Source organism: Lygodium microphyllum, chromosome 1 (genome assembly GCF_053477565.2).
Source record: "Lygodium microphyllum isolate KBCC chromosome 1, Lygodium_microphyllum_v1.1.10, whole genome shotgun sequence".
In the NCBI taxonomy this organism is placed as follows: domain Eukaryota; kingdom Viridiplantae; phylum Streptophyta; class Polypodiopsida; order Schizaeales; family Lygodiaceae; genus Lygodium; species Lygodium microphyllum.
This window is the reverse complement of record NC_141135.1, coordinates 142126755-142139763: the sequence shown is the minus strand read 5'-3', so window position 1 is coordinate 142139763 and position 13009 is coordinate 142126755. Positions and strand designations below refer to the sequence as shown.

Sequence of the window (13009 nt, the reverse complement as noted above, 5' to 3'; positions counted from 1 at the left end):
CAACTTCACCCTTATTTTGATGGCTCAGAAACAATACAAGTTCAAAATGGAAGATTTGAAGATGTCACAAAGTAGGAGGTGGCCATCATGACCACTGTCAAATGTCTATGTACGAATTTAGGAACAGTATTCATAGAGTAGGTTTTGCAGCACAAATATGTCCACATCTTTAAAAAAACATATAAGCACCTTCAAGTTTTAGCTGCCTGTGGATAAAGAGAAAGTTTGAATCACAATCAAAGACCAGCCAAAACTAGTTACTAAGGTATAATCAGAAGTAACAGAAGAATCCCTGTGTAGCATGCCAAAAGAAAAAATCAAGCCCATGTCTATCTGCATGTGTCAATGTGTCTATACGGTTAACTACAAGCATAGATGTGCCTATCGATGCATATTCGGTGATTTGACACTCGAAGTAAAGGCAAAAGAAGATCAAGAGGAAAGCTATACATCTATAGGGAGGACAAAGGAGACATCTTGTTTCATCTCCAAGCAAAGAAGGATCTTGTGATGCCAATAAAGAACACAAGGAGCCTCTTGTTCGCAAAATGTATTTTCCCCTCCTCTTCCTCCTTGTTGCTTGCTTGCTTTTGTACTCGTCTTCAGGTTTCTCTACTTTCAAAAATGTGGTTTCTTCTTGTCTATCTACTTCTTTCAAACATGCAGTTTCACTGTTGGGGGTAAGATGTTCGTTCTTTCATATTTTGCATTTTAGCTTTCTATTCTTGTTCGTTTTGCCGAAAAGTAAATATGTTTGCTCTCTTTTTCTCATTTTGTTTTCTTAGTTTAGCTTTTTGTGTGACAAAATGTTTCAGGGGTGGCAGGTGCATCTAACAGTGTGTCTGAATGCATAGATGCACTGTTAATTGTGTTTACAAATGCAATTCTGCAGGTTTTTAGACATGTTTATAGACATGCACAGAGCATTATAAACCAGACTGGCAAAAGTAATGTGTCTATTGATGCCTCTGTGTGAGTAGGCATTGCTTTGCTTTGTCTCTGTGTAAAAGAGAGAATTTGGGGTGTATATGCAAGTGTATTTCATGCTACCTCTGTTTGTCCCAGCTAACCGTAGGTAACACATAAGGTAAGCATTGATGTAGGTTGTGTGTCACGCTGTCTTTGTGCTTGTCCCAGCTAGGCAAGCATAAGCTATGCTTAGGCTTAGACCTATGGTTACCCTATGCCTAGACAATGTATATGCATAGCCTATTCCAAGCTAATGCCTAGCCAATGCATAGCCTAGACAAGCCTATTCATATCTATAGCCTATGTCTAGCCTATGCCTATGCTAGCCATATGCCTAGCAAGCCTAAGCCTAGCCTATGCTTAGTCTAACCAAAACAAAAAGTGTCTATATTGTAGCATCTAAAGTTGCATCTCAAAATTGCAAACACAAAATGCTTGTAGACATGGGTCCTTTGATGCACTTTGTCCACATACATAGACGTCCTTGTAAGTTCAATTAAGTTGAATTAACAGTCCAAGAAATGTTGGATTTGACTCACGCCTGTGCTCACACAGGAGTGTCGATGATCCGCACTAGAACACTAGGGCACTTTTTACTCTCCTTATGAGGGGCTTTTCCCCCCAGTTACATTATTCTCTATTTTGCATGTTTATGTTACACAGTTCGTTCACTTACCGTGCTTTACATCTTTCGGGTGTGAATGCACCTTAACAACCCTAAAGTCTAAGGGTTATACTTTGCACCTTTCACTCTCTCTACCGTCTACTATGTACTCTGAGAGCTGAGAGCTTCCATCTCCCATCTCACATTTGGTATCAAAGCTCAGATTCAACTTAGACTCAGCTCAATCCAAACTAGCCTCTCCAAGCTCTTCAGCTCTCTTGCTGTCCAGTTCTATACCGGCCCTATTCCTCACTTGCAGCTGCCGCCAGCAGCTCTATCACCACCTCCAGCCCCCAACTCAAGCTCGCTAGGTCCGCTAGCAACCAATATCACTAGGACTATTCACCCTGGTCCAATTGCAGCCGCCACCACCATTTGCCCCAACTCCCACAATTTGCAGCACCCTCACCACCAGCACCAACGCCGCCTGGTCAAAGTACCGCCCCATGTCCACTTGCACCACCGTCTCACCAGTCTCTAGCACCGTCGCCACCTGCAAGGCCGCCTACTTCTTGCAGCACCACCTGCATCCTGTGGCACCGTTTGCCTTTTGCTCCACCACCTAACGACTGCTCTGCTAGGCTTCTCCCATTTCACTTGGCCTGTCAGCTCACGTTAGCACCATGCGGCCAACATTAAAGGTAAAAGAGACAATTAATCTTTTTTTGATTCAGAAATTTGAATCACAGAGACGAACTTTTGCGCGAGAAGTACATGTCCACTACTGCACATGCTTTTGGGCACACACAATTTGCAGATTCTTGGCATTCGGGTCAGAAAATTTGGGGCTTTTGGGTGTTTAGAGGACATTGACACATGTATTGAAGACTCAGCCTGAAATAGACTGAAATTGTGCATTTTGGACAGCAAAATTTTGGGACTTTTTCATTTGTTATGCTGCTGAGCACTGTTTGTGCATTGGACAGTGTGTACATTGGACAGCTATAATCAAGTATGACAGTTTTGCCAATTACAGCTTGGTGTATGCTGTAATTTCTGGAAATTTGCAGATTTCCAAGTTGCTCCAACTTTGGTTCTTGATTTTGTATTCTTTGAAACAATGACATTTACCATGGCCAATCAAGGATAGAATGATGTATTCACATATGTATCCAAAGAGGATAGATTGGATGGCAATGACTTTTCTCTTATGGCCAATCAAGGACAAAATGATGTATTCACATATGTATCCAAAGAGGATAGATTGGATAGCAATAACTATTCTCTATGGTCCTTCATGATGAAAAATGTGCTGATAGCAAAAAATCCTTGGGATTATGTAGTGGTGAAGAAGTCCGTCCAAGAGTTGTGGCTCTTGCAACAGCTCCCCCAAGAGGACATGGTCAAAGGCCTGCTCCAAGTCAGCCACTTCCCCAAAGATTACCTACACAAAAGCTTGGGACATATGGGATGCTCAAGCTGTCACGAGGACGTGAAAATTTGATGCTTTGCTTATGCTTAATTGACATTTGATTAAAGGATTAATCAAATGTGCAATTAAAAGATGCACGTGTGTTGCACATGTGAGGTGCAAGCTACTTTTTCACAGTTGAAGGCCGAAAGACCCTATGACACTAGGGACTAGGCATTAATTAATGGATTAATGCTTGTCCAAGGGTCAATTAATGCATGGGACCACTTTGTGTTGCAAATGGCCTAGCCAATTAATTTTTGGATAGGCAAGGTCAATTTTTTGGGCATGGATTAAGGGCTCAATTAATTTTCAGAATTAATTAATTCTGAAAATTAATTAAAAGGCTGGAAATTGCTAAAAATAGATTAAGAAAGCTGCCACTTGGCAAAAATTTCCCATGCATGTGGGGAAAAGGCTAAATAGGGCTGAAGGGAGAGGGAAATCTCCGTTTTTCATTTTGGAGTTGTTGGAAAAAGGTGTTGGACTGTTGCTACCAGCTTTTGGGGCCATTTCCCAACCATTGGAGACCATTTTGGTGATGGAGATTGCATATTATTGACCTTGGGAAGCTGGCAATTGCTGCTAATGCACTTTTTCCTGAAGATCACAGTCTATGATGCTCCTATTGTTGTTGGTGCATCCGTTTGGGGCTGGTACAGCAGGGCAGTAGCTGATTTCGATCAGTTCTTCGCGACAAATCTCAGAATTTTCTCTCTTTACAGCATTCTCTCATCTCCTTCAGCCTATACTCAGCCATTCCCAACAATTCTCAACCATTTCGAGGAGATTTCAGCCATTTTTTGTGGGTTGATCTGTAACTTCTGCAGTCAACCCTAATTTACAGTAGAAATTAGGGTTTAGCAGACACCTTGGGATCCGTGCCAGAGATTAAAGGCTCAAGGGACTGAAATCAGCAACTGATAATTGAAGATAATCAAGGGATTTCAGGAGCCAGCCCATCCCGAATTGATTTGGGGCAGCATTTGGCTAGCCAAGGGTCAAATTGGAGAAGAAGTCCTAGGTGAATCAAGGGGCAAATGACCTAAAAGGCTTGCTAGTCATTTATGACAGCAAGAGCAATTGGTTAGCAAGAGGAGATTGAAGAATCTCAAGTTGTACTCCTTCCAGTTGAATGAAAGCTAAAGAAATACTGCAAGGGACGCCAATTTTGGGGCCAATAGGGAGTCTATTGTTGAAGAATGTTATGGTAAAGTGTGTATTTCATTTTATGTGCATTTATTTATTGTTGTAATTAAGTGCTTAATCAGGTTAAACCACCCTAATCCAAGAAGGATGGTTGGTTTCATCTGTCACGAGGATGTGAAAATTTCATGCTTTGCTTATGCTTAATTGACATTTGATTAAAGGATTAATCAAATGTGCAATTAAAAGATGCACATGTGAGGTGCAAGCTACTTTTTCACACTTGAAGGCCGAAGGACCCTATGAAAAAGATGGGTGTCAAAGGCAAAAGTTGTAACAAGTTACACTTATTAGATTCTAGGTGAATTTTGGTGTTAGTTTGCCCCTAGGACCATTAATTGGCCATTAAGTGTCAGTGGTGACACTAGGGACTAGGCATTAATTAATTGATTAATGCTTGTCCAAGGGTCAATTAATGCATGGGACCACTTTGGGTTGCAAATGGCCTAGCCTATTAATTTTTGGATAGGCAAGGTCAATTTTTTGGGCATGGATTAAGGGCTGAATTAATTTTCAAAATTAATTAATTATGAAAATTAATTAAATGGCTGAAAATTGCTGAAAATGGATTAAGAAAACTGCCACTTGGCAAAACTTTCCCATGCAAGTGGGGAAAAGGCTAAATAGGGCTGAAGGGAGAGGGAAATCTCGTTTTTTCATTTTGAAGCTGTTGGAAAGAGGTGTTGGACTGTTACAACCAACTTTTGGGACCAATTCCCAACCATTGGAGACCATTTTGGTGATGGAGATTGCATATTCTTAACCTTGGGAAGCTGGCAATTGCTGCTGATGCACTTTCTCTTAAAGATCAAGATGTCTACTGTCCAAGAATGTTATGGTAAAGTGTGTATTTCATTTTATGTGCATTTATTTATCGTTGTAATTAACTCTTAAATCAGGTTATCACCACCCATTCCAAGAAGGAAGCTGGTTTCACAAGCATTGTCACTAATTACATTGGCAGTTCAGCAATCCATAATCCCACATATACAATCTACTACTTCTTCACAAAAAGCATGGCTCACACTTAAGCATATGTTTGCTCGAAAAAGTGAGGCGCGTATCTCTTTCTTAAAAAAGGAGCTTGAGAATGTGAAGATGAATGAAGGTGATGCCATGCAAGATCATCGTAACAAAATTCAGGACTTGCATGAGTAGTTAATGAATGTACCCGTGATGTAGTGGTAACTAGCAATATCAAGTTATTTTTAGATTGCTAGGTAACATAGTATTGACTACGAGTCAGCATTGTTGCTTCTATTATAATTTATTGGCATAGCTTATTATGCCAAATAGTAGTGATAGGATGTAAGGCACTTTAAGTAGTGTAGCCTAGAGATTAATAGTTAGCATAGTGACATGATATAGATGTAGTTGTTAAATAGCAACATACCATGGCATTGCAAGTGCTAATTAGCACTCCTAGAAGAAGAGCAAACAAGAAAGAACAATGGGTGAAATGTTGTAGCCTCTAAACTGGCTTTTATGGTGAGACGGAAGGGCAATGGCAACTAGTCTAAAAATGCTCCACAAAGTTTTGAAAGTTTAGGTACTTTACAAAGCAACAAGAAATAGGGGAGCATGCAAGCCAAGAAGGGCAAGTGCCATTATTACCCGGGTCACTACATCACGGAATGTAAGCACATTGCCGAGAAGGAGGAGGTAGGGATGTCTCTTTCTGATGCACCTTCTACTGCTACAAAGTTCGTGTCTTTTGTTGTGGGCCATGACTACTATTTTTACACTTGCAATTATGATTCTTCTTGGGCTGATAGAGCATTTAGCTCTACTGAGGATGCTAGCACTTGGTTCTTTGACAATGGTGTTTCTAAGCACATTACATCCCGCAGGGATTTGTTTTCCTCTATTATTGCAGCTCCTATGGCAAATCTGTGCAATGTACCAACAATACATTTTACCTTGTTAGAGGTGTTGGGGAGATTGTCTTGAAAGCCATTGATGGCTTTACTCTCCGTTTACACGATGCATTATATGTGCCAAGGATAAAGAAGAATTTGTTGTCCATTTCTTCTTTAGCAAAGTGCGGTATGTAGGTCACATTTAATGATGACAAATGCATGGTTAAAGATAAGGAATTCTTGACTTTGGTATCAATTGGCACATTATCTCATAGACTCTATGAGTTAGATGCTTATTCGATTGATCAATTGGTCTATTTAGCATCTACTCTTACTCCTGCTATGTCATAGGCAAAGTTATGGCATGCTCGCATGGGGCATGTTAACTTTGGTAGCTTAATGCTTATACAACATACTCAAATGCTAGATGGCTTCTCTCTTTGAGAAACCTCCTAAGCATATTGTTTTGTTGCACTTGTTGAAAATCAATCTAGCTGCAGGATTAAGCCTCTCCGTTTGGACCGAGGGGGGAAATACATGTCTTCCTTGCTAAATAATTTTTTGAAGCAGAAAGGCATTGCTCATCAATATACTACTGCATATACTCCACAGCAAAATGGAGTTGCAGAAAGGAAGAATTAGTCAATCATGGAGATCCTAGCATACAATGTGGCCCCTTTTTCGAAAACCCATGAAGTGACAAGTGAGACTTTTCCAATTTCTTGAAAAGGGTGTAAATTGATAGACTCATAATTGGACATGCTCCCATGGACTATCTCCATCAAAAGATTCAATTCATAAATTAGTCTGTTATTAAACAGAAAATATTTGTTTTCCACCATTAGAGCACCTTATCCTATTCAACGTGGATTTTGAGTGTATTGATCTATGGGAGGAAAAAGAATCTTATGTTCCTTACAAGCCACCATGAGGCAGTTCTAATGGAGGGGGCAGGTAAAGCACCTAAAGTATCTACGTCATATGCTTAACCATTTTGAATAACTTCAGATTGAAACAGTGCAATGTTTACATGTAGTATCAAAAGACCCCGCTTGATAGATATGTGATGCATGTTTATTGTAAAACTCTCCTAAGAATGTGAAGAGGATAAGGAATATCCATCATCATTCACCACATCTTCGATTTGTGTAAAAAATTTGTGGTTGGATATATTCTTGTCGCTAGGTTTGAGCAAGGTTCTAGGGTTCAAGAATTGCCGTGACTTGAGAATCTACTAATTAATTGATCTTGCTTGAACAACAAGTGAAGACCACATGCAGAAAGCCCAAACTCGTTGCCACATGCTTCAATGACAGCCAATGGATTGGGATATTTTTCTCTTGAAGCTCTTGAAATGGCAACTAAATTAGGCACATGACTATAAGCACCTTCAAGTTTTTAGCAATTTGTGTAAAGACCAAACAGAAAGGTTGAAACACAATAAAAAACCAGCCAAAAAATAGTTGATAAGGTAGTAACAGTTTGACGTAACTATAGTGTGCCAAAAAAACAAGCTATCCATTAATTAATTCATTTGAACAACATGTGAATACTATATGCAGAAAACCCAAGTTGCCAAATACAGCAATAACAGCCAAAATGGAAGATTCTTCAATTGGGATTTTTTACTTGAGGTGCTTGATATGTCAACAAAACCAGGCAGAAGACTAGAGCCAATTGCACATCAGATGACAAAAAGATGAATGAGCTTCTAAGCTGAGGGTTGAGCTATACAGACCAATGGCATGCCTGGTCAAACAAAACATGTACTACTGCATACGTGTCATGTTAAGATATTTGTGAAGAAATTTGTGAAAAATGAAAATTATTGCCTGAAACTTGTGTTGCAGATGAAGAAGTTATGATGTGTCCCTTGCACATTTTTTGATCCCAGTGAGCCCGTTTTAACAGAGAAAATCAAGATTGTTGCTTAGATGGTAAAAGTTTATTAAATAACCAAAATTCCAAACCAGCTTAGTAATGAGACAATCTAACACCTGAGAGAAGCCTGAAATACAAAAACATACTTGAAAGAAAGACCAAGAGCCAAATCACCAGCTTCAAAAACACGTCTAAAAGACTCTTTGAATACCGAGTGGCCAAAGCTCTCTGCAAGCACAACCAGTCCACCTGTTCTCTCAACAGCAATCTTAATCTCTGCCACCCCAACCTGCTCACAAAATTGCAAGCCTTAAACTGTTGAAGTCAAGAGTGCACTTCCTTTCTTGTGCATCGTGGGACACAATAGTAGTTAAAACATGTTAATGAGCTTCCTATGCATGTTTGTAAGAATTTCTAAAAGCACGCTTACTTGGTCCAAAGAGCAAGCAAAGAGATCCAGCACATGCCCTTGGTTCACTAGTTGTTTTGAGAGTGTCTCATAGAAGTTCACTGCTTTACGATAATGAGGAGCTGCACCTTTGTCCAAGTCCTTGTGCGAACGAAGAGGTTCAGACATATCTTTTGATACTATCTGCCCAATACAATAAAATGCAGATTTACACTTAAGCTCCTGAATTACTTTACAATTCTGCTCCAAGCTTCATACTCTATGAACGAAGACCCACAAGTAACCTATTTGTAAGCATTATTTTCTACGTTCAACTAGTTACTCAGCCAATTTGTATTTCAAAACAGGGAAGAAGAACATGAAACCCAAAGTGACTCGATACCCATACAAAGTCGCAATGTATCCTTACAGCCATGCAAAAAGCTTCTTTCAAGGAAATAATGCATACAAAAAATAACTGCAGTGAGAAACCAATCCCCTTGAAAATACTTCACCTGAAAATCTGAAGTGACTCAATATCCATGCAAAAAGTGTAGTTTTTCCTTTCTTCAAATTTTTCCTTCCAAGCAACTAACCATGCCTACCATACTAATACAAACCTTCATGTCCATCTTTACAAGCACCAAAACTCTGTGCATATGAAGGCTTTGTGTTTTCTCATGGAATTTTTCTTACAGAAGATTACTCCAACTGTCAAGAGGCTATTGAAATTTCCGGTTTGGAATGAATCAATTTTCTGCTGTTTCACAATTGAACAGTTTTGAGGTAGAAAGTCAAAGTTTGGAATGTGAGGACTTCTGACTTTTGATTTTAAAAAGTCCAAGATTTGCTTGACCTTTCCAAGTTTGAAAATCAGTTACTGTTTATGTCCAGTTTGACTTGTTTCTCTTTCATAGATTCTGGTTTTCCAAAGTATGGATTTTATCCAGGGAAGATATTCAAAGAAAAGCTTGGTGATAAATGAATGACAGCAATGTTTTGGGCAGGACTTTTTAAGCACAGTTGCTTTCTTCTAGTATTGGTAGCACGACAATCAATCAGGTTCAAGTGGTCCATAAGAATCATTCAATGTCAGAAGGACGTGTATTTTTGAAACCTCACTTAACATGTGGATTAATCTTTAACCACGTGATTAAGTAAATGTTGCACATGTGAGGTGTAACTGGGGTTAGAGTAAATTTACAAGCCCGAGACCCGAGGAAATCACAAGATGTCAAAGGCAAAAGTTGCTTAAGTTATGCCACACACATACTTGGTAGTATCTGGTGCTAGTTGTTGGCCTAGGTCATTCATTTGGCCAAAAGTGTCAGTTGGTGACACTTGAGAAGTGGCGTTTAATGGTATCTAACGACAATCAGATGATTAAAGATGGTACAAAGACACTCGGGAATGGAAATTGCCTAGCCAATTCAATTATTGGCTAGTCTGATTATTTTTCAGGGCACTAAAATAATTATTAGATTAATTTTTAGTATTTAAAGATTAAACATTAATATTTAATTATGGATAATGCTGGAGAAACCATTTGAGAAGGCTGTCACTTATCAAAATGCCCATGCAAGACTAAAAAACGTATTTAGAGGCTAGAGAGAAGCATTTTAGTAGATTCAACCTGCAAGAGAGAGGGAAGAGATGCTATTGGTCTGATTTGCAGCTATTGGAGGACCTTCCAAGGCAACCAAAGCAAGAGAAGACCAATCAACAATAGGTGACAGCATCTACAAGCTGTTGAGACAAGGCAGCAACAATAAATAACAAATTTTTTTCAGTTCTTCATAAATGAAGTCTGAATTTTCTCTCTCCTGTGCATTCTCTCTCATCTCCCAGCCTTGCTCCAAAGATTACAGCATTGATCACCGAAGGCTGAGAAGTTTCAAACTTGGATTCAATAGGGCTGAAGTTGTTTTTAGTCAAATTTAAGAGGAGGGACCAACAAATCAATGAATTTGGGGCATTTTCCATCTCCATCAAAGCCAGTAAAGGCCAACCGACTGCCTGAATCAAGGAGCAAATCAGATTGAAGACTTGCTGGCCATTTTGGACAGCAAGAGAAGTTGGAATACCAAAAGGAATTTGGGAGAATCCCATTGTACATCAACTACTTCTTCAATTAAGTTAAATAAATACCGAAAGGGACGCCAGTTTTGGGGCCAACAAGGTATCCAATGTCCAAGATTATATAGTAAAGTGTGCATTTCAATTTTGTGAATTTGTTAATTGATGTAAATAGTGCTTAATTAGGTTATTTACCACCCTATCCAAGGAGGAAGGCTGGTTTTATTTAACATAGAGAGATTTTCCAAGACTCTTCTCAAGACTATCAATTTACATTAATAGAGGTGTTTCTTTAGCATAGCAAGTTTGACTGCTGTTCACTCATAGAGGAGCTCTTTTGAAGAGGGCATATGCCATGCACATGCTAGGGATAGGCAGGCAAGATTTAAAAGCTAGGGTTTAATCCACTTTTTGGCATGACAATACATTTTTGCCTTGCTTTTTGACATTTACTTTTCTCAAACATTTTCCGTTATAGGGCAGTTGGGAGAAGACACGGTTGGAAGTAAATGAAGAGAGCAAGGCCATGGGAACCTAATGAAACTCAAGAGCTATGTGATTTGGGTGTGGTCCAATTGTGCGCAGATCATGATGTTCTCATGCTCTAGCTCATGGGTCATGGGAGAAATGCAGGAAAATCTAATGAAGGAATTCTAATGCAGGAAACCCTAGATATGTCTCCACTAATAGAGATGGAAGTAAGAATAGCTCTTTTTCTGGTCAAAACAAAGCAAGAGTAACTTCGCCCAATGAAGCAAAACATTCTCAAACAACAATGATGGCGACAAACAATGTCAACTGAGGTGACAGAGTGTGATGCACCTGATTGTGAGGGTTGGCGACACAGCAGCATGATGTCAGCATCAGATTGCATGCAGGTTTGTAGGGCAGTCAGAATGCAATCAGCAGTTGATCATACACATTAACTAGTAAATTTTAATGTCCAATGGATTAGACGCACCTTTTCCTCTAACTAGTAAATTAGCAGTTGATCATGCATACTCCCAAGGCTTTACCAACTCTTTACACCCCTAAAAGCCTTCAAGAATTCCCCAAAGACTTACCACCTATGCAGTGCAGCACACTTGTTCAAATACCTAGATGAGCACCACACCCATATCAGTCCATTACCAAGTTTTTTTGGCATGAAATCGGTAGTTTTCAATACCCTAAAGGCCAAGTGTGACCATGTCACAAGTATGACAAATGTACATTACTAATATATCAAACATTCATGGTGATGCAACACTCCACGCAACACTTCATGTAGGCAGCACTCATGCCTACAGCTTAGAGGTTTCTCAACATATTAAAAACACCTTATTGACAGGTTCAATTGAGATATATATTGCCTACTAACATCTTCGAAACTTGAACAGTTCATTCACACATCAACATCTTGTCAGGGGTTTGATGGTCTTTCCAACTCCTTGCAAACCACATACTGCATACTTGGTCTAGATGCTACAGAGGCACCTTCAGTCCTCGGCTAGCTATCTCTGTAATCCAAGAATGTTCCCTAGGTAAGTTTTTGGAGGTCCTTAATAAAGACCAAAACTTAATACTTGTTGATAAACAGAATCAAGTGAGACAAAAAATGCACAATAAACGGCACTAACATTGTATGCTTTCTAAGTATGGTTAACTCTTAAAGCAAGATTACTTATGTGGCTGCAGCTTTATTCATCATATTTCTTAACTAATAGGCAGATAGACCATAATGAGCACTCAATGCATGCATTATCCTGTAATCTTCACAATCCAGAGATCCTTGATACTCTCAACTATGCATCCATCTTATACAAGCTCAGCTTACCATTCCAGACCCGTCACTGCATGGACCACCAAGGAAGGCCAAAATTCTAGCACCACTACCTGGGACACAAGCACCCAGTAGACCTGCTGCAACAGAGAGAGCTGTTCCACTGCAGCGAGCAGCTCTTTGATCTGCTTGCACAGGCCATGGATCTCTTTGTAGTTCATCCAAAACCTGCAAGAAAGAGCCAAGTTCCAATCAGGTGATCATGTCTTGTGCTTCCTTTCTTGCGAACAATAAAGTCATCAATCAAAGATCAGTTTAAAGAATGAGAGAAAAATGAACTCTTAACTGATTAAGCAAACTGATATAGTGTACAAGTTCAAAAGTCCCAACAGCTTACAGAATTGAAAGTAAATTCACAATCAGATGCTGGTAAAAGGAATCTATTGATGCTTTTGGCAGAAAGACCATCACGAATGCCAGCAATCACTCCAACTGGTTTAGCCCCCTTGTAGGGGGCATCAATTAGTCCAAGTTGGTCCAGTATTTGTTCCTTTGTGACATCCTTGGAGCCTCTAAAGACGTATGACTTTAGGACCTCTGGGAAACCAAGCTCATGTACATGGATGAGGGTACCAAAGGTTATGAGCCCAACAAGGGCATAACCTAGCATCCAGCGAAAAATAGGTTAATAAAGTAGCTTCTTGTCTACAAAGGTATGAACTTTAAAACCAGGCAATAAAACGATTTATTTCCACAAATGTGTCAAATGCAAAACTCTGCAAGTATACCTTTA

At 39.5% G+C, this 13009-nt stretch overlaps 1 protein-coding gene across 1 annotated transcript in view; it reads right to left on the bottom strand.

Annotated features, from left to right (window-relative positions):
* LOC148041754 (protein transport protein SEC23 E-like) overlaps positions 1-13009 on the bottom strand; it is a 54999-nt gene that overhangs the window by 21376 nt on the left and 20614 nt on the right. The window contains exons 2-5 of the mRNA XM_087682114.1: positions 12614-12879; positions 12271-12444; positions 8421-8582; positions 8137-8279 (exon numbers count right to left, since the gene is read on the bottom strand). Coding sequence (XP_087538240.1) covers positions 8137-8279; positions 8421-8582; positions 12271-12444; positions 12614-12879 — 745 coding nt within the window. The remainder of the gene's footprint in view (positions 1-8136; positions 8280-8420; positions 8583-12270; positions 12445-12613; positions 12880-13009) is intronic.